Source organism: Carcharhinus amblyrhynchos, chromosome 17 (assembly GCF_965287045.1).
Source record: "Carcharhinus amblyrhynchos chromosome 17, sCarAmb.v2.hapA, whole genome shotgun sequence".
In the NCBI taxonomy this organism is placed as follows: domain Eukaryota; kingdom Metazoa; phylum Chordata; class Chondrichthyes; order Carcharhiniformes; family Carcharhinidae; genus Carcharhinus; species Carcharhinus amblyrhynchos.
This window is the reverse complement of record NC_137340.1, coordinates 52,455,402-52,475,119: the sequence shown is the minus strand read 5'-3', so window position 1 is coordinate 52,475,119 and position 19,718 is coordinate 52,455,402. Positions and strand designations below refer to the sequence as shown.

At 45.2% G+C, this 19,718-nt stretch overlaps 1 protein-coding gene across 1 annotated transcript in view; it reads left to right on the top strand.

Moving 5' to 3' along the window:
• The window catches only part of LOC145354520 (slit homolog 1 protein-like), a 322,720-nt gene that overhangs the window by 131,234 nt on the left and 171,768 nt on the right, over positions 1 to 19,718 (top strand). Inside the window, exons 6-7 of the mRNA XM_080205955.1 lie at positions 9,077 to 9,148; positions 9,988 to 10,059. Coding sequence (XP_080062081.1) covers positions 9,077 to 9,148; positions 9,988 to 10,059 — 144 coding nt within the window. The remainder of the gene's footprint in view (positions 1 to 9,076; positions 9,149 to 9,987; positions 10,060 to 19,718) is intronic.

The following is a 19,718-nucleotide window of genomic DNA, read 5'->3' as shown; positions in this document are numbered from 1 at the left end:
GCCTTGGTATTCACGGTGGAAAGTGATCTGGGAGGTTGTACTACAGGTTTGTGGCAGACTGAAAAGATTGAGTATGTGGATATTAAGAGAGAGGATGTGTTGGAACTTTTAAATTCTATCAAGATAGATAAGTCACCGGGACCGGATGGGATGTACCCTAGGTTATTGTGGGAGGTGAGGGAAGTGATTGCAGAGCCCCTGGCGATGATCCTTGCATCGTCGATGGAGACTGGAGAGGTTCCGGAAGATTGGAGGATTGCGGCTGTGGTTCCTATTTTCAAGAAAGGGAACAGGGATAGTCCAGGAAATTACCAACCAGTGAGTCTGACCTCAGTGGTTGGTAAATTGATGGAGAGGGTTCCGAGGGACAAGATTTATGAGCATTTAGAGAAGTTTAGAACGATCAGGAATAGTCAGCATGGCTTTGTCAAGGGCAGGTCGTGCCTTACGAGCCTAGTTGAGTTCTTTGAAAATGTGACTGAACACATTGACGAAGGAAGAGCGGTGGACGTGGTTTACATGGACTTCAGCAAGGCGTTTGATAAGGTCCCCCATGCAAGACTTCTTGAAAAGGTGAGAGGGCATGGGATCCAAGGGGCTTTGGCCTTGTGGATCCAAAACTGGTTGTGTTCCAGTGGATCCAGTGGTTGTGGATGGGTCTTTTTCTGCATGGAGGTCGGTCACCAGTGGAGCGCCCCAGGGATCTGTTCTATGACCCTTGCTGTTTGTCATTTTCATAAATGATCTACATGAGGAAGTGGAGGGATGGGTTAGTAAGTTCGCTGATGATACGAAGGTTGGTGGTGTTGTGGATAGTCTGGAGGGATGTCAGAAGTTGCAGCGTGACTTAGATAGGATGCAAGACTGGGCGGAAAAGTGGCAGATGGACTTCAACACGGATAAATGTGTAGTGGTCCATTTTGGCAGGACCAACGGGATGCAGGAGTACAATATCAAGGGTAGGAGTCTTAGCTGGATTGAAGAGCAGAAGGATCTTGGGGTCCGGGTCCATAGGACTCTTAAATCGGCCTCGCAGGTGGAGGATGTGGTCAAGAAGGCGTATGGTGTACTGGCCTTCATTCATCGAGGGATTGAGTTCAGGAGCCGGGAGGTAATGCTGCAACTTTATAGGACCCTTGTGAGACCCCAACTGAAGCACTGTGTGCAGTTCTGGTAGCCTCACTACAGGAAGGATGTGGAAGCTATTGAGAGGGTGCAGAGGAGATTTACAAGGATGTTGCCTGGATTGGGAGGCATGCCTTATGAAGATAGGTTGAGGGAGCTAGGTCTCTTCTCCCTGGAGAGACGAAGGTTGAGAGGTGACCTGATAGAGGTTTATAAAATGTTGAGAGGAATAGATAGGGTGGATTCTCGGAGGCTATTTCCCAGGGCTGAAATGGTCGCTACAAGAGAACACAGGTTTAAGGTGCTGGGAAGCAGGTACAGAGGAGATGTTAGGGATAAGTTTTTCACTCAGAGGGTGGTGAGTGAGTGGAATCGGCTGCCATCGGTGGTGGTAGAGGCGAACTCGCTGGGGTCTTTTAAAAGACTTCTGGATGAGTATATGGGATCTAATGGCATTGGAAGTTACAGATAGTTCTATGGCTTAGTAGGTATAGATGTGATCGGCGCAACTTGTGGGCCGAAGGTCCTGTTTGTGCTGTAGTGTTCTATGTTCTATGTTCACTTTCCTGCCTTACCTCCCATAACCCTTGATTTCCTTACTGATTAAAAATCAGTCTGTCTCAGCTTTGAACATACTTAATGACTCAGCCTCTATAACCTTCTGCCATAAAGAATTACACAGATTCACTATCCTCTGAGAGAACAAGTTCCTCCTCATCTCTGTGCTAAATGGGTGGCTCCTTACTCCAATATTGTATCCTCTGGTCCTAGATGCTCCCACAAGAGGAAATTATCTCTCAGCAACTAGCCTGTCGAGCCCCCTGAGAATCCTATGTCTCAATGAGGTCACGTCTCATTGTTCTAAACTCCAATGAGTACAAGCCTCCTCATATGAAAATCCCTCCTTACCTTGGATCAACCTAGTGTTGCTTCTCTAGACTGCCTCCAATGCCAGTACATCTTTCCTTAGATAACAAGACTAAAACTGTTCACAGTATTCCAGATGTGTTGTATAGTTTTTGCAAGACTTCCATATTTTTATGCTTCATTACCTTTGAAATAAAGGGCAACATTCGATTTGCGTTCCCAATTACCTGCTGTACTTGAATGCTAGCTTTTTGTGATTTATGCACGAAGACCCCAAATTCTGCGGTGCTGCAGCTTTTTGCAATCTTTTTCCATTTAAAAAATATTCAGTTCTTTTATTCTTCTTACCAAAGTGCATAAACTCACATTATATTCCTTCTGCCAAGTTTTTGCCCACTCACCTAATCTGTCTGTCTCCCTCTGTTACTCTTTGTATTATTCTCACCACTTGCCTTTTCGCCTATTTTGTGTCATCCACAAACTTGGCAATGATACATTCAATTCCCTAGTCCAAATCATTGATACATACAAATAATTGTGGCCCCAGCATTGATTGCTGTGGTACCGTACTAATTACGGGTTGGCATTTGCCGTCCTGAAAATGACCGTCTTACCAAAAACCTCTGTCCTCTATCAGTTAGCCAATCCTCTATCCATGCTATTATACTATTCCCAACACTATGGGCTGCTAGTTTATTAAGTAGCCTTTTATGTGATCCTTGTCAATCACATTTTGGAAATCATCTACTGGTTTCCCTTTAACTACTCTGCTCTTATAGAATCATAGAGCACAGAAACAGATCCTTCAGCCCAACTCGTCCATGCCAACCAGATTTCATAAATTGAACTAGTCCTATTTGTCTGTGTTTGGCCCATATTTCTCTAAACCTTTCTTATCCATGTACCTGTCCAAATGTCCTTTAAATGTTGTAATTGTACCTGCATCTACTACCTCCTCTGACAGCTCATTCCATATACATACCACCCTCTGAATGGAAAAGTTGCTCCTCAGGTCCCTCTTAAATCTATGCCCTCTAGTTTATAAAACTCTATAGGGTCAATGCTCATCCTCCTATGCTGCAGGAAAAAAAGTCCCAGCCTATCCAGCCTCTCCTTACAATTCAAACCTTCCTTCAAATTTTAACATCCTTCGAGTCATAGGGCCCTATTTTACCATTTTGAGTCTAAGTGCTGGATGGACTTGAAACTGGGAGTGTTTCAGATCAGACTTTTAGACGCGTTCACAAGTGCGCCCCCCCGCCCCCGCATACGTACTCTGCCTACACAAGTATCAGCAATTCCGAATTGCACTGCAGATGCCTGCCTGTGGGCGAGGCTTGAGGTGCCCAACTGAGTCTCCAACTGAGCATGCGCCAAAAGAAATGATAGAATGCTGCTCCCCTGCCTCATCACTCCTGGGTCGGACAATGCCTTGGCCTGGCCCCCACAGACATTGCCCCACCACCACTACATTACTGACCCCCTTGCACCCCACCCCACTCCCCCACCACCCAGACTGATCGGAGCCTCCCCCCCCACCCCTTTTCCCCCACTGATCTCAGGCAGAGTAGCAGCAGACCCCTCTTCACCCCCACTGATCTCAGGCAGAGTGGCAGCAGATCTGCCTTCGCCCTCACTGATCACAGTCAGAGTGGCAGCAAACCCCTTTCACCCTCACTGATCATAAGCAGAATGGCAACGGACCGCTCTTCCCCACGACCGATCACAGGCAGAGTGGCAGCAGATCCTTCTTTCATTCGCCCCACCACACCAACGCCCCTCCACCCCGCCCTCCCCCCAACTGATCTGAAGCAAAGAGCTGTCAGACCCACCACTCCCTCCACCACCCCCTCACCAATCTCAAGCAGAAAGCTGTCAGACGGTCAGCACTTACCTCCTCAGTGACCCTCACTGATGGAATCGGATTATATAGATCATGTCTGTTACACGCCGATTCCGGATGGGTAAAGGGGGAAGTGCTGATAAAGTTGGACGAGCAGCCCATTAAGTCAATTTAAAAGCATACAAATGCATTTAAATGGCCGTCACGCCCATTTCAGGTGCAGTCCTGATCGTGGCCATTTTTGGGCCTTGGTAAAGGTGGTACTGGCACGGAGGCAGGCGTGGATCGCACTACTTGCGTCACACCCAACTTTACCAAATTTTCGCGCCCAAAAATGGGTGCAACGCAATAGTAAATTTGAGCCCATAGAGTCATAGAGCAATATAGCATGCAAACAGGCCCCTTGGCCCAACCAGTCCATGCCGACCATGGTGCTCTCCCAGCTAGTCCCAATTGCCTGCGTTTGGTCCACATCCTTCTAATCTTTTCCTATCCATGTACTTAACCAAATGCTTTTTAAATGTTGCTATTGAACCCGCCTCAACCACTTTCTCTAGCAGCGCATTCCATATATGCAGCACCTTCTGCGTGAAGAGGTTGCCCCTCAGGTCCCTTTTAAATCTTTCCCCTCTCATCTTAAACCTATGCCCTCTAGTTTTCAATTCCCCAACGTGGGAAAAAGAAGTGTATGTTCATCCTGTCCATTCCCCTCATGATTTTATACACCTCAATAAGGTTGTTCTCATTTTCCTACATTCCAAGGAATAAAGCCTTAGCCTGGTCAACCTCTCCCTATAATTCTGGCCCACCAGTCATGGTAACATCCTTGTAAATCTTCTTTGCACTCTTTCCAGTTTATTAATGTCTTTCCTACAACAGGTTGACCAAAACTGTACACAATATTCCATGTGTAACCTCATCAATGACTTATACAACTATAACAGAATGTGCCACTTCCTATATTCAGTACCCTGGCTGATGAAGGCTAGTGTGTTAAATGCCTTCTTCCTGTGACGCTGCTTTCAATGAACTACGTATTTGTATTTCTAGGTCCCTCTGTTCCTCACCACTCCCCAAGGCCTTACCATTCACTGTATAAGTCCGACCCTAGTTTAACTTTCCAAGATGCACCACCTCACACTAATAGAAATCATAGAAACACTACAGTACAGAAAGAGGCCATTCAGCCCATCGAGTCTGCACCGACCACAATCCCATCCAGACCCTACTCCCATATCCCAACATATATTATCCACTAATCCTCTAACCTACACATCCTGGGACACTAAGGGGCAATTTTTAGCATGGCCAATCAACCTAACCCGCACATCTTTGGTCTGTGGGAGGAAACTGGAGCACCCAGAGGAAACCCATGCAGACACGAGGAGAATGTGCAAACTCCACACAGACAGTGACCCAAGCTGGGAATCGAACCCAGGTCCCTGGAGCTGTGAAGCAGCAGTGCTAACCACTGTGCTACTGCGCCACCCTATATCTGTATTGAAATCCATTAAATCCTCGGCCCACTTCCCTAACTGATCAAGAGCCTCCTGTAATTTTTGATAACCACCTTTGCTATCAGCCACAAACTTGCTAACTATGCCTCATACATTCACATCCAAATCATTTATATAAATAACGAATAACAAGAGTCCCAACACTGACCTCTGAGGCACACCACTAGTTACAGGCCTCCAGTCCAAGAAACAACCTTCGATCGTCACCCTCTGCTTCCTATCATGGAGCCAATTTTGAAACCAATTTGCAAGCTCTCCCTGGATCGCATGCAACCTAACCTTCCAGACTAGCCTGCCATGCGGGACCTTGTCAAAGACCTTGCTAAAGTCCATATAAACAACATCTACTCCCCTACCCTCATCTGTCCTCTTGGTTATTACTTTGAAAAGCTCTAAAAGATTTAAGAACATAAGAACATAAGAAATAGGAGCAGGAGTAGGCCATCTAGCCCTTCGAGCCTGCCCTGCCATTCAATAAGATCATGGCTGATCTGTCGTGGCTCAGTTTCACATTCCCGCCCTCTCCCCATAACCCTTAATCCCCTCTCTTATCAAAAACCCATCAACCCGCGTCTTAAAAATATTTAGCGAGGTAGCCTCCACCACTTCAACGGGCAGAGAATTCCAGAGATTCACCACCCTTTGAGTGAAGAAGTTCCTCCTCAACTCCGTTCTAAACCACCCCCCCTTTATCTTGAGGCTGTGCCCCCTAGTCCTACTGTCCTTTCTGAGCAGGAAGAGTCTCTCCACCTCTATCCTATCCATCCCATTCATCATCTTATATGTCTCAATGAGATCTTCCCTCATTCTTCTAAACTCTAACAAGTACAAGCCTAGTTTATTCAGCCTCTCCTCATAGCTCAACCCCCTCAACTCCGGGATCAGCCTAGTAAACCTCCTCTGCACTCCCTCCAAGGCCAAAATATCCTTGCGTAAGTACGGCGCCCAAAACTGCACACAGTACTCCAGCTGCGGCCTCACCAATGCCCTATACAGCTGCAGCAAGACCTCCCTACTTTTATATTCAATCCCCCTCACTATGAAGGCCAGCATCCCATTCGCCTTCCTGACCACCTGCTGCACCTGCAAGCTGGGTTTTTGCGACTCATGCACAAGGACCCCAAGGTCCCTCTGCACTGTCGCCTGCTGCAGTTTTTCGCCACGTAAGTAATAATCCTTCCTACCATTATTCCTACCAAAGTGGACCACCTCGCACTTGCCAACATTAAATTCCATTTACCATTTCCTGGCCCATTCGCCCAGCCTATCTAGATCCTTCTGTAGACTCTCCACACCCTCCGCACAATTTGCCGTTCCACCAATCTTGGTGTCATCATCATAAGATTTGTCATACGTGACTTCCCACACAGAAAGTTGTGCTGACTATCCTTAATCAGAAACTGACTATCCAAATGTTGGTAGATCCTGTCCCACAGAATCCTCTCCAGTAACTTACCCATCACTGATGTCAGGCTCACCGGCCTGTCATTTCCTGGTTTGTCTTTGCTACCCTTCTTAGACAACAGAACAACATTAGCCACCCTCCAGTCTTCTGAAACTTTGCCAGAGGAAAGAAGTGAAGCAAATATCTCTGCAAGAGCCTCTGAAATTTCTTCCTGAGCCCCTCACAAGATCCGAGGCTGCACATGATTAGGCTCAGGGGATTAAATCGCATTACAATGGATAATGACTGCAGATACCTCCTCCCTAGTAATATGCATATTGCCCACGTTTTGTTTATTTCTTTAGCACGCATTATGTTCTCTGCAGTAAACACTGAGGAGAAATATTTTCATTTAAAATCTCACCCATCTCCTATGGTTCCACACACAGACAGCCATACTAATCTTTAAGGGGACCTATTCTCTCGCCAGCCACCCTTATATTCTTAATAGAGCTATAGAACCTCTTGGAATTTTCTTTAACCTGACCTGCCAGATCCATCTCATATCCTCTTTTTGCCCTCCCTATGAAGCTTACTCCTATTCTTTTATGGTCATTGAGGGATTCACTTGTCCCTGATTGCCTAAACCAATGTATGCTTCCTTCTTTATCCTGACCAAAGCTTCAATATCCCTCATCAACCAGGGATCCCTAAACTTGCCAGCCTTTCCCTTCATCTGAATAGGGATATACTGTCCCAGACTCTTGATAAGACACTTTTAAAAGCCTCTCATTTGTCAGTCGTTCCTTTCCCTTCAAATAGAGCCACCCAATTGACCTTTGCTAGATCCTGCCTAATGTCCCCAAAATTGACCTTGCTCCAGTTTAGGACTTAACCTGTGGACCTGTCCTATTTTTTTCATAACTTCTTTAAAACTAAGAGTGTTATGGTCACTGGATCCAAAGTATTCCATAACTGGCACATCAGTCACTTGCCCTGCCGTGATTCCTAAAAGGAGCTCTAGTGTTGCATCCTCCAGGTTACGGCCCTTTATATAATTGATTTAGGAAACTTTCTTTGACACATTTAACAAATTCTACCCCATCCAGGGCCTTTGCACTCTGAGTGGCCCAGTCAATATCAGGGAAATTAAAATCTCCCACTAATACTCTCCTATTATTCTTGCAACTATCTGCAATCCTCCTACACATTGGCTCCTCTACACATCTCTCCGACCAGCAATGCTGTGGAGATGTTGGCGTTGGACTGGGGTAAGCATAGTAAGAAGTCTCACAACACCAGGTTAAAGCCCAACAAAGTCCTCACCTGAAGAAGGAGCGACGTTCCAAAAGCTTGTGCTACCAAATAAACCTGTTGGACTTTAACCTGATATTGTGAGACTTCTTACTGTTCTACCAACAAGCCAGTTTTGTACTCAATTGGCTTGTTGTTCCTGAATCCCATGTGATCTAAGCTTACTGACCAGTCTACCATGCGATTCCTTGTTGAAGGCCCTGCTAAAGTCCATGTAGACAATGTCTACTTAACTGCCCTCATCTATTCTCTTGGCCAGCCCTGTCTTTGAAGTTTGGGGGGCTATGGATGGAGGACATGTTTAAAAATATTAACTTGATGTAGTATTTGCAATGCCAAGACCAGCAATGACCATGCATGTGCCGTGTTGCTTGTTGTCCCCTATTAAGATGGTGGCCCATGCAGACAATTGTGCATGAACAGCCTTGGCGGCAAACGCAGCCTCTTTTCATAGCTGGAATACTGAAGCAGCTTGCCTCCGCAGCCTGCAGCCAGCAAGCCATCTCCACGGCTGGAAGACCTGGCTTGGCGGGGCGGGGGTGTGAAATCCTGGCCTCTGTCTCTCATTTTATGTCCCTCTTTCCCTCTAGTTTATCAGCCCTCACTCTCTAATTCAGCTGATCAAGGGGAATTCCAAAACATTGATGGTATAATTTTTTTAAAAAGCAGAGCCTATTTGAAGGGGTTTTCTCAGGGTAGAACATCAGTGATAGAGAGAAATCTTCATAGATTTGCTCAAACCCTTTAGAAATGAGTCTACAAAGATCATGGGGGAATTTTCCCATCCTGCCCACCACAGGAATCTTAGCGGGCGGCGGGGGAGTGGGGTGGTGGAGGGGGGGGGGGGTGGTTGGGGGGGAGCGGTTTGGGGGGTGGGGGCAAACCATGCAAAGGTCCAATGAGCTCGGGCGGGATTTTTCGGTTTTGGACGAGCGTGCCTGGAAGATCCTTCCCCATATGTAGATAAGTGTCCTGTCGCCTAATACTTATGGCCTCATTGCTTCAATATTCCTACTCTCTTAACAGGCAGCTGGATAAAAACCAAATTACTTGCATTGAGGAAGGAGCGTTCCGAGCCCTGAGGAGCCTGGAAGTTCTGTAAGTCATTTTCAGCCTTCTATACATTTCGTGGTTTAGTTGTTGATTCCCTCTCTCAGGTTTCCTTTGGACCCATCCTGTGAAATATGAGGATCACCCATTTGATTCATGTAAGAGGAGAGTTCAGACCCTCGGCCTCTCGTGCACGATGTTAAAAGCTACATCTAAACTCCTCTCCCAAATATTGTCTTTCCGTGCAAACCCAGGAAGAACAGACCATATCTGGAGATGGTGTTGATCAGTTGGTCTTAATGCCACTCTGGATCAGAACTCTCCTGCTTCTAATATTCTTTATTTCTGGAATTTTGCATCCAACCATCTTTTCTCTCTTCACAGAGTGGCTATCTGAGAAAATCAATTCACTGGTAGAATAATCCTTCAGTTAACCAGTTTTTAAAAAAATAATCTTTGAGCCACGCATACAGAATTTCTAAATTAGAGAACTAAATCCACTTGCAACAGAACCACCACCAGAAAATCTACACGCCCCCCCCCCCTCCGATAATAACCTTCTGTTGACCCCTTTTGACGTTGTTTACCTCCCAGGCAATTTGATCACAAGGTCAGTTTTTGGAATCAAGATGCATTATCAAAACTCTTTCAGAGAAACTTAGATTTTATGGGGACCATCACTCTAATGTAAAATGTAAAAGCACATGGGCCATCACTATTGGTTAGAGTTGAAGCATACCTCATTAATTATGAAGTGTTTGGGAATGTCTGTAATTATGAAAGATGCCGTAGAAATGCAATATCTGTTTTCCTTTCACAACAAAAGAAGTGAAATTATTGTATAAAATAAAAGAAGGAAGTTTAATTAATTGTTTTGGTATCACCAGGACCCTGAATAACAACAATATCAGCAGTATTCCTGTCTCCAGTTTCAATCACATGCCAAAACTTCGCACCTTGTAAGTACTATACTGAAAAGCTTTGTGAGCATCATTCTCTGAGCATTGATTTTTGTATCAATTAATAACATTATAAAATAACAAGAGATGACTAGCAAGGCCAGAGTATCACAAGTGTAAATACAGTGACTGTCAGGAGAAAGAAGGACTGTGAGAAATGGAACATGGCTCTTAAACCCAATCAGACAGGACTATGGAGGCATAATGAAAATGCTTACAGATGCTGTGAAAATTGGTGATGTGGCTGAGAAAAAGAAAACTATGGATTGCAGGAAGATATTGATGTACTGGTCAGGGAATGGGGGGATGGGGCAGAAAAATGGCTAATGGTATTCAAGATGCAGAGATGCCAACGTTGGACTGGGGTAAACACAGTAAGAAGTCTCACAACACCAGGTTAGAGTATGTGGACCTGACGAAGGAACACCGTTTCCGAAAGCTTGTGAGATTACTATCAAATAAACTGGTTGGACTCTAACCTGGTATTGTGAGACTTCTTACTAATGGAATTCAAACCAGAGAAGTGTGAGATATGCATTTAGGTTGGGCAAACAAAACTAAGGAATACACAATAAATGACGGGATTCTGAGAAGCGTAGAGAAACCGAAGGACATTAGATTGCATGTCCACTGATCAAGGCTGCTGGATAAGAAAGCAGAAGAGAAACTTTCCTTTATTAGTCAGGGTATGCAGTATAAGAGCAGGGAGGTTATGCTAGAACTGCATAAAACACTAGCTAGACCACAGCTGGAGCAGTGCATAAAGTTTTGTCAATGCATTACAGGAAGTATGTGATCATGCTATAGAGAGTGCAGAGGAGATTTAAGAAGATGTTGTCTGGAATGGAGAATTTTAGTTAAGAGCAAAAGACTGGGGCTGTTTTCCTTGGAACAGAAGACGGTGAGAGGAGATTTAATTGAATGGGGAAAGAATCGTGAGGGGCCCTATAGAATGAATGGGGCAGCATGGTGGCACAGTGGTTAGCATGGTTGCCTCAAAACTCCAGGGAACTTGTTTCGATTCCAACCTTGGGTGACTGTTTGTGTGGAATTTGTACATTTTCCCCATGTCTGTGTGGGTTTTCTCTGGGTGCCAGTGTGCTCCCATGCTCCAAAGATGTGAAGGGTTAGGTGGATTGGCCATGCTAAATTGCTGCTTACTGTCCCAAGATGTGACAGTTAGGTAGATTAGCCATGGTAAATGCACTGAGTTATAGGCATAGGGCAGAGGGGAGAGACTGAGTGGTGTGTTCTGTCAGAGTCAGCACAGAGTTGACAGGCCGAATAGCCTTTTTCTGCACTGTCAGGATTCTATGGACCTATTTGTCTTAGTAGAGAGGTCAACAGTCAGGGCAGAAGTTTAAAGTGATTGGTAGAAGAATTACAGGAGGGATAAGAAGGATTTCTTTCATGCAGAGAGTATGAGCTGTTTGTAACACTGTCAGAAAAAGTGCTAGAGGCAAAAGTCTTCAATGCATTTAAAATGTATTTGGAAATGCACTTGACATGCCATAACCTACACGATGCGTGGCTAGCTTAGTTGACTAGGTGGCTAGCATGTGGTTCAGATTTATCTTATCACGCAGGTTCAACTCCCATATGAGATGAGAACCTGCCTTCTTAACCTGTCTCTGAAATGTCAAAACCACCAGTGACAGAAACTACCAACGTCAATAACTCAGGGTGACCCATCAACAAAGGGCCTGACTTTGGGCAAAGCAGTAAGGACAATAAAGCTATGGTGCTATAGAGCAAGAGCTGGAAAGTGGGATCAAACTGGATCAATCACTTTGAGCTGGCACAGACACAATGGGCTGAGTGGCTTCCTACTGTGCAGTACACTTTTCCATTTCTCTGATGCAGTGGGTTATCAATGGGTGGGTCAGCAGCTTCTCTGTAGCTCCGTGCCTGCTTAAGGATTCCTGAGGATTCACATACATAAATTATTCCATGTTAATCGGCATCAGCAGACAGGCTGAAAAGCATATAACAGTGCCGATTAAAGAAAGGTTTGAAAAGAGCCTTTCACAGCTTCACAGCGTCCCAGAATGCTTTTCAGCCAATTCATAGAATCCCGAAAGTACAGAAGGAGGACATTCAGCCCATTGAGCCAGTGTTGACAACAATCCTACCCAGCCCGTATCCCCATGTATTTTCTGCTAATCACCTGACACTAAGGGACAATTTAGCGTTGTCACCTAACCTGAACATCTTTGGAGTGTGGGAGGAAACTGGAGCACCCAGAGGAAATCCACACAGATATTGGGAGAACATGCAAATTCCCCACAGACATTCAAGGCCAGAATTGAAATCGAGCTCCTTTCTTTGCCTTTTTATTTAAGTATGGTCACAACCAGTTTGTGCGCAGACAAACTAGCAGATTGTCTGTGATACTGATTGATGTTGATCGTGGGATAAATATCAGTGAAGACGTTGTCAAGAATTTCCCTGCTCTCCCGGATCTTTGACATCCAACTAAGAGGACAGACGGGGCCTCAGTTTAACATATCATCTGAATGTCAACACCTCCAGTGGGTTAGCACAATTTCTGCCGAAATTCTGTGCTCAAGTTTTTGCATTGGGTCTCAAACCTACCACCTTCTGACTCAGTGACAAGAGTGTGACTCACTGAACCAGTTACATGGCTTGGTTTAATAGTTCCAAGTATGTAGTATCCTCTGAGATAAATGGTTCCATTGACAACTAGAGGAAGAATCAGAGAATCATAGAACTCTACAGTGCAGAAGGAGGCCATTTGGCCCATCGAGACTGCACTGACCACAATTCCACCAGGGCCTATCCCCATAATCCCATGCATTTACCTTATCTAGTCCCCCTGACACAAAGGGGCAATTTAGTATGGCCAATTGATCTAACCTAAACATCTTTGGACTGTGGGAGGAAACCGGAGCACCTAGAGGAAACCCATGCAGACAGGGGAAGAGTGTGCAAACTCCACACAGACAGTGACCAAAGCTGGGAATTGAACTCGGATTCCTGGTGCTGTGAGGCACCAGTGCTAACCACTTTGCCACCGTGCCACCTGGAGGTGATTTGATAACTCATTGTAGACAATGAGTAGACAGAGGAGACAATGGCCTATTGCTATTATCACTAGACTATTAATCCAGAAACTCAGCTAATGTTCTGGGGCCGAGGTTCAAATTCCGTTATGGGGGATGACCATGAAACCATAGTGAATTGTCGGAAAAACCCGACTAATGCCCTTTAGGGAAGGAAATCTGCCATCCTTACCTGATCTGGCCTACATGTGACCCCAGACCCACAGCAATGTGGTTGACTCTCAATTACCTTCCAAGGGCAACTAGAGATGGGCAGCTGTGTGTTGTGTCAGCCAGTGATGCCCATATCCCGTGAATGAATATTAAAAAAGGACCTTTTCCCAGACAAATAAACACTCAATTTTATTAACTTCTGAGAAAACAAACATCCTTCCCCCTCTTCTTCCCTCCTGTGCTTCTTCTCCACTTATCAGTTCTTGGGTCTCAACGCATACAGACCCCAACAAGGGATAGTATAGCGAGCAGGACTCAGGAGCACTGAGTGTTCAACCTGTAAATTAACCAATGAGTGTTCTCACTGAGTTCAGTGAGAATCCTGAATAAAGATCCTGAGTAAGGATACATGATCCAGGATGAGGTGAGTACGATAACAGGAATCAATAAATCTTTCAATTGTACTTCTTTACTCTATATCTAACCCCGTGCTGCACCTGTCCTGGGAGTGTTTGATGGGGACAATGTGGAAGGAGCTTTACTCTGTATTGAACCCCATGCTGAACCTGTCCTGGGAGTATTTGATGGGACAGTGTGGGGGGAGCTTTACTCTGTACCCAACCGCGTGCTGTACCTGTCCTGGAAGTTTAACCTGTTGTACTTTAATCTGGTGTTGTAAGCCTTCTTACTGTGTTTGATGGGGACAGTATGGAGGGAGCTTTATTCTGTATGTAACCCCGTGCTGTGCCTGTGCAGGGAGTATTTAATGGGGGACAATGTAGAAGGAGTTTAACTCCGTGTCTAAACCCATGCTTTACCTGTCCTGGGAGTGTTTGATGGGGACAGTATGGAGGGAGCTTCACTCTGTATCTAAACCCGTGCTGTATCTATCCTGGGCATATTAGTACTGACAGTCAGTGTAAAATGTTGAAATGTGCTTCGATCACCAGTAATGATGTTTCCTCACCTTAGTGAACAGAAGATTTTCTGAGATATGTTAAAAGTATTTCTAAACCCATTTAAAGCCATTGCTTTGGAAATCCAGTTTGCCCACTTTGAACTCAGCAAACATTTCTTTCTCGTATTATTCTAGAGATTTGACATGTTGAAATCACTTGCTGTTAAGTCTGTACTTGGTCTGACCCACACAAATGTATAATTTTTCAGATGTAAATTTAATTTTCACAGTTCAGAGTTTAAACTAATGTGGCAGGCAGGGTGGGGATCAAAACAATAGGTCAGTAAGCACAGAGGCTGGGGACGAGCTTGGGGCCAGGACAAGGCTATCTAAGAAGAAGAGCATTCTGGAGGAGGATGACCTCAATGGGCCTGGAGGTCTGGAGTGCATCTGCTTCAATGCAAGGAGCGTAACAGGTAAGACAGATGAACTTAGGGCCTTAATGCTTATGCGGAATTTGGGTGTGGTTGCGGTGACGGAGACTTGGTTAAAAGAAGGACAGGACTGGCAGCTGAATATTCCGGGGTATAAGTGTTTTAGGCGAGACAGAGGAGGGGCTAAAAGAGGTGGGGGAGTAGCATTATTAGTTAGGAAGCATATTACAGCAGTACAGAGGGTGGACGATTTAGAGGGGTCATGTAACAAGCCACTGTGGGTGAAGCTCAGAAACAGAAGGGCTCAATCACTATGCTGGGGGTATACTGCAGGCCTTCCAACAGCCCACGGGAAGTGGAGGAACGGATATGTAAGGAGATTCTGGATAGGTGCAGAAAAAATAGGGTTGTTGTAGTGGGAGACTGTAATTTCCCTTGTATAGACTGGAAAGTGCTTAGGGCTGGGGGTCTGGACCGGGAGGAATTTGTAATATGCGTACAGGAAGGTTCTTTGGAACAATATGTAGATAGCCCAACTAGAGAGAGGGCTAAGCTGGACCTAGTACTGGGGAATGAGCCCGGTCAGGTCATCAAAGTGTCAGTAGGGGAACATGTGGCAAATGGTGACCACAATTCTGTAAACTTTAGGAGTAATGGAAAAGTCTGAATGTTGCCCTAAGAGTAGGGTGCTGAATTGGGGGAAGGCTAACTATAGCCGGATTAGGCAGGAATTGTTGGTCGTTGATTGGGAGAGGCTGTTCGAGGGTAAATCCACATCTGGCATATGGGAGTCTTTTAAGGAGCAGTTGTTGGGGCTGCAGGACAGGCATGTGCCTGTAAAAAGGAAGGATAGGAAAGGTAGGATTTGAGAGCTGTGGATAACCAGGGAAATTGAGGGTCTGATCAAGAAGAAAAGAGAGGCGTACGTTAGGTCCGGGCAGCTAAATGGAGCACTGGAGGAATACAGAGAAAGTAGGAAAGAAATCAGATGGGGAGTTAGAAGGGCAAAAAGGGGTCATGAAATGTCCTTGGCAGACAGGATTAAGGAGAATCCTAAGGCATTTTATTCATACGTTAGGAACAAAAGAGTTGTCAGGGAAAAATTGGACCTGTCCGGGACAAATGAGGGGAATTATGCTTAGAGCCCAAGGAAGTAGGGGAGATCATAAATGAATACTTTGCATCAGTATTCACAAAGGAGAGGAACATGTTGACTGGGAGTGTCTCAGAGGGAAGTGTTAGAGGGAAAATCTCCATTACAAGGGAGGAAGTGTTAGGTTTTTAAGGGAACATTAAGACTGACAAATCCCCAGGGCCTGAAGGCATCTATCCTAGACTGCTCAGGGAGACAAGAGATGAAATTGCTGGGCCTCTGACAGAAATCTTTGTCTCTTCATTGGACACAGGTGAGGTCAGTAAAAAGTCTGACAACACCAGGTTTACGTCCAACCGATGTATTTGATAGTAAACTCACAAGCTTTCGGGGTTTGTCCCTTCGTCAGGTGAATGGAGAGTTCTGGCCTCAGACAGAGCATATAAAGCACAGACAGTTTACAGATTACTGATTAGAGTGCGAATCTTTACACCTAATCTGCTGTTCAAGTCCTAAAGTGGCCGACAATGTGAGTAGAAGGAGCACTGATCACAGGTTAAAGAGATGTGTATTGTCTCTAGACAGTACAGTAAGTGAGGTTTTGCAAACCCGGGCAAGTCACGGGGGTTACAGATAATGCAACATGAACCCAAGATCCCTGTTGAGACCGTCCTCATGTGTGTGGAACTTGGCTATCAGTCTCTGCTCAGCGACTCGTGTGTCGTGAAGGCCGCCTTGAAGAATGCTTACCCGAAGGTCAGAGGCTGAATGCCCGTGACCACTGTCGCCAACAGGAAGGGAACAGTCTTGCCTGGTGATTGTCGAGCGATGTTCATTCATCCGTTGTCATAGCGTTTGCATGGTCTCCCCAGTGTACCATGCTTTGGGATATCCTTTTTTGCAACGTATCAGGTCTGCACGGTCTCCCCAATGTACCATGCTTCGGGACATCCTTTCTTGCAACATATTAGGTCTGCATGGTCTCAGTGTTCCAGAGGATTAGAAGATAGCGAATGTGGTACCATTATTTAAGAAGGGTAGCAAGGATAACCTGGGTAATTATAGGCTGGTGAGCTTGACATCCATGGTAGGGAAATTGTTGGAGAGGATTCTTAGAGATAGGATGTATGCACATTTAGAATGGAATAATCTCATTAGTGACTGACAGCATGGTTTTGTAAGAGGGAGGTCATGCCTCACAAATTTGGTGGAATTTTTTGAGGTGACAAAAACTGTTGATGAGGAAAGGGCTGTGGATGTCGTCTACATGGATTTTAGTAAAGCGTTTGACAAAGTCCCTCGTGGCAGGTTGGTGCAAAAGGTTAAATCTCATGGGATAAAAGGAGAGGTGGCTAGAGAATGGAGAACAGGCTTGGCCACAGAAGACAGAGGGTAACAGTGAATGGGTCTTTTTCCAGCTGGAGGTCTGTGACTAGTGGTGTTCCGCAGGGCTCTGTACTGGGACCTCTGCTATTTGTGATATATATAAATGATTTGGATGAAGGTGTAACTGGTGTGATCAGTAAGTTTGCGGATGACACAAAGATGGCTGGATTTGCAGATAGCGATGAACATTGTCGGAGAATACAGCAAGATATAGGTAGGCTGGAAAATTGAGCGGAGAAATGGCTGATGGAATTTAATCCAGATAAATGTGAAGTGATGCATTTTGGTAGAACTATAGGGGGAGCTATAAAATAAATGGCAGAACCATCAAGAGTATAGACACACAGAGGGACCTGGGTGTGCAAGTTCACAGATCCTTGAAGGTGGCATCACTGGTGGAGAAGGTAGTGAAGAAGGCATATGGCATGCTTGCCTTTGTAGGACGGTGCATTGAGTATAAAAATTGGTGTCTGATGTTACAGCTGTATAGAATGTTGGTTAGGCCACATTTGGAGTAGTGTGTCCACTTCTGATCGCCACACTACCAGAAGGACGTGGAGGCTTTGGAGAGAGTACAGAAAAGGTTTACCAGGATGTTGCCTGGTATGAAGAGTCTTAGCTATGAGGAGAGATTGGGTAAACTGGGGCTGTTCTCCCTGGAAAGACGGAGAATGAGGGGAGACCTAATAGAGGTGTATAAAATTATGAAGGGCACAGATAGGGTAAACAGTGGGAAGCTTTTTCCCAGGTCAGAGGTGACGAACTCGAGGGGTCACAGGTTCAAAGTGAAGGGGGCAAGGTTTAACTCAGATATCAGAGGGACGTATTTTACACAGAGGGTGGTGGGGGCCTGGAATGCACTGCCAAGCAGGGTGGTAGAGGCGGACACACTGAGATCGTTTAAGACTTATCTGGATAGCCACATGAACAGACTGGGAATGGGGGGATACAAAAGAATGGTCTAGTTGGACCAATGAGCGGCGCAGGCTTGGAGGGCCGAAGGCCCTGTTTCCTGTGCTGTATTGTTCGTGTTCTTTGTTTTTTAGCTACAACCTCCTGTCTGCACGGTTACTGTCAACAACAGTGAAATCCCCAGAGAGGAGCAGTGCAGAATCTAATGAACAAAAATCTTTCCTGTTCAATTTCATTGTATAAAACTTTAAATGACCAAACCCCTGTTCACGTTTATGTGCATGTATGTGTGTGCACATGCACAAGCATGTCTGTATGTGCATGTGTATTGGGATGTGTGTGTGTGCATATGTATGTGCCTGTATGCATGTGTATGTTTATTTGTGTGTGAGAGAAAGTGTGTGTGCGAGCATGTGTATGTCTGTACGCGCATGTGTATTGGGATATGTGTATGTGCATATTTATTTGTGTACACTTTTGTGCGTGTGGATTGTATGTATATGTGGGCTGTGTGTATGTGCAAGCATATGCATGTGTATGTATGTTTGCATGCATGTGTGTTTATGTGTGCATGTGTGGATCCATGTACATGTCTGTGTATGTGTGTGTCAGTTTGAATATGTATGTGTGCATTGTCTGTATGTGCGTATATGTATCTCTGTACAAGTCTGTGTACATGTGTGTGTATTTCTCTGTATGTATTCTGTGCGTGCACATGTCAGAAAGGAATATTGTAGACAGGGAGAAGGGTGAAGGAATTATTCTTTGCATTTACAACGCAGTCTTGTCCTGGATTTTTATCTTGGTTTACCTTCCAACCATGTGACAATGAGACTGACTCAAATTATTTTAACACTCCCCTGGGAGAGGATCAACAATTGCGATGCCTGTCCTGCAGATGTATAGTGAAATAGACAAGGGACAAACCGTGTTCAGTCTAGGAGGTCTTAGCCAATAAACAAAATCACTGTTATTCGTTGGTGCAGTGATTTGAGAAGGGAGAGGGATTTAGAAGAAATGAGGGAGTTGGTTCTATTAAAGAGAATCACACAAAGTTCTGCAACTAATCTCCCCAGTAAGAAGTCTTACAACATCAGGTGAACTCCCACTCACCTGATGAAGGAGCAGTGCTCTGAAAGCTTGTGCTACCAAATAAACCTGTTGGACTTTAACCTGGTGTTGTAAGACTTCTTATTGTGCTTATCCCAGTCCAATGCTGGCATCTCCACACCATCTAATCTTCCCAGCATTGCCAGTCTCCAAAGTCCTGTCCAAATATATCACTATTTCTTTCTCTCACTCTCTGTTTAATTTGACCCCACTAGAGTCAGTTTTCCTCTACATTTTCCTCTGTTGTTCCGAGGTTCAGCTGTATCCCAACAATGTACTCATACCTCTGGATCAGGAGGTTATGGGTTCAAATCCCTCTCCGGAAATCTGAGCACAAAATCCAGGCTGACACTCCCAGTGCAGTACTGAGGGAGTGCTGCACTGTCAGAAGTGTGATCATTCAGTTGTTTTCCTTCTCAAGTGGACATATTTTAAAGAAGAACATGGTCATTCTTGCTGATGGCCTGGCCAACATTTATCCCTCGGCCAACAACCAGATGGCCAGATGATCTGTCCATGTATTTGGCTGCTGTTTGTGGAAACTTGTGGCGCACAAATTGGCTGTCACATTTCTGATATTAGCAGTAACT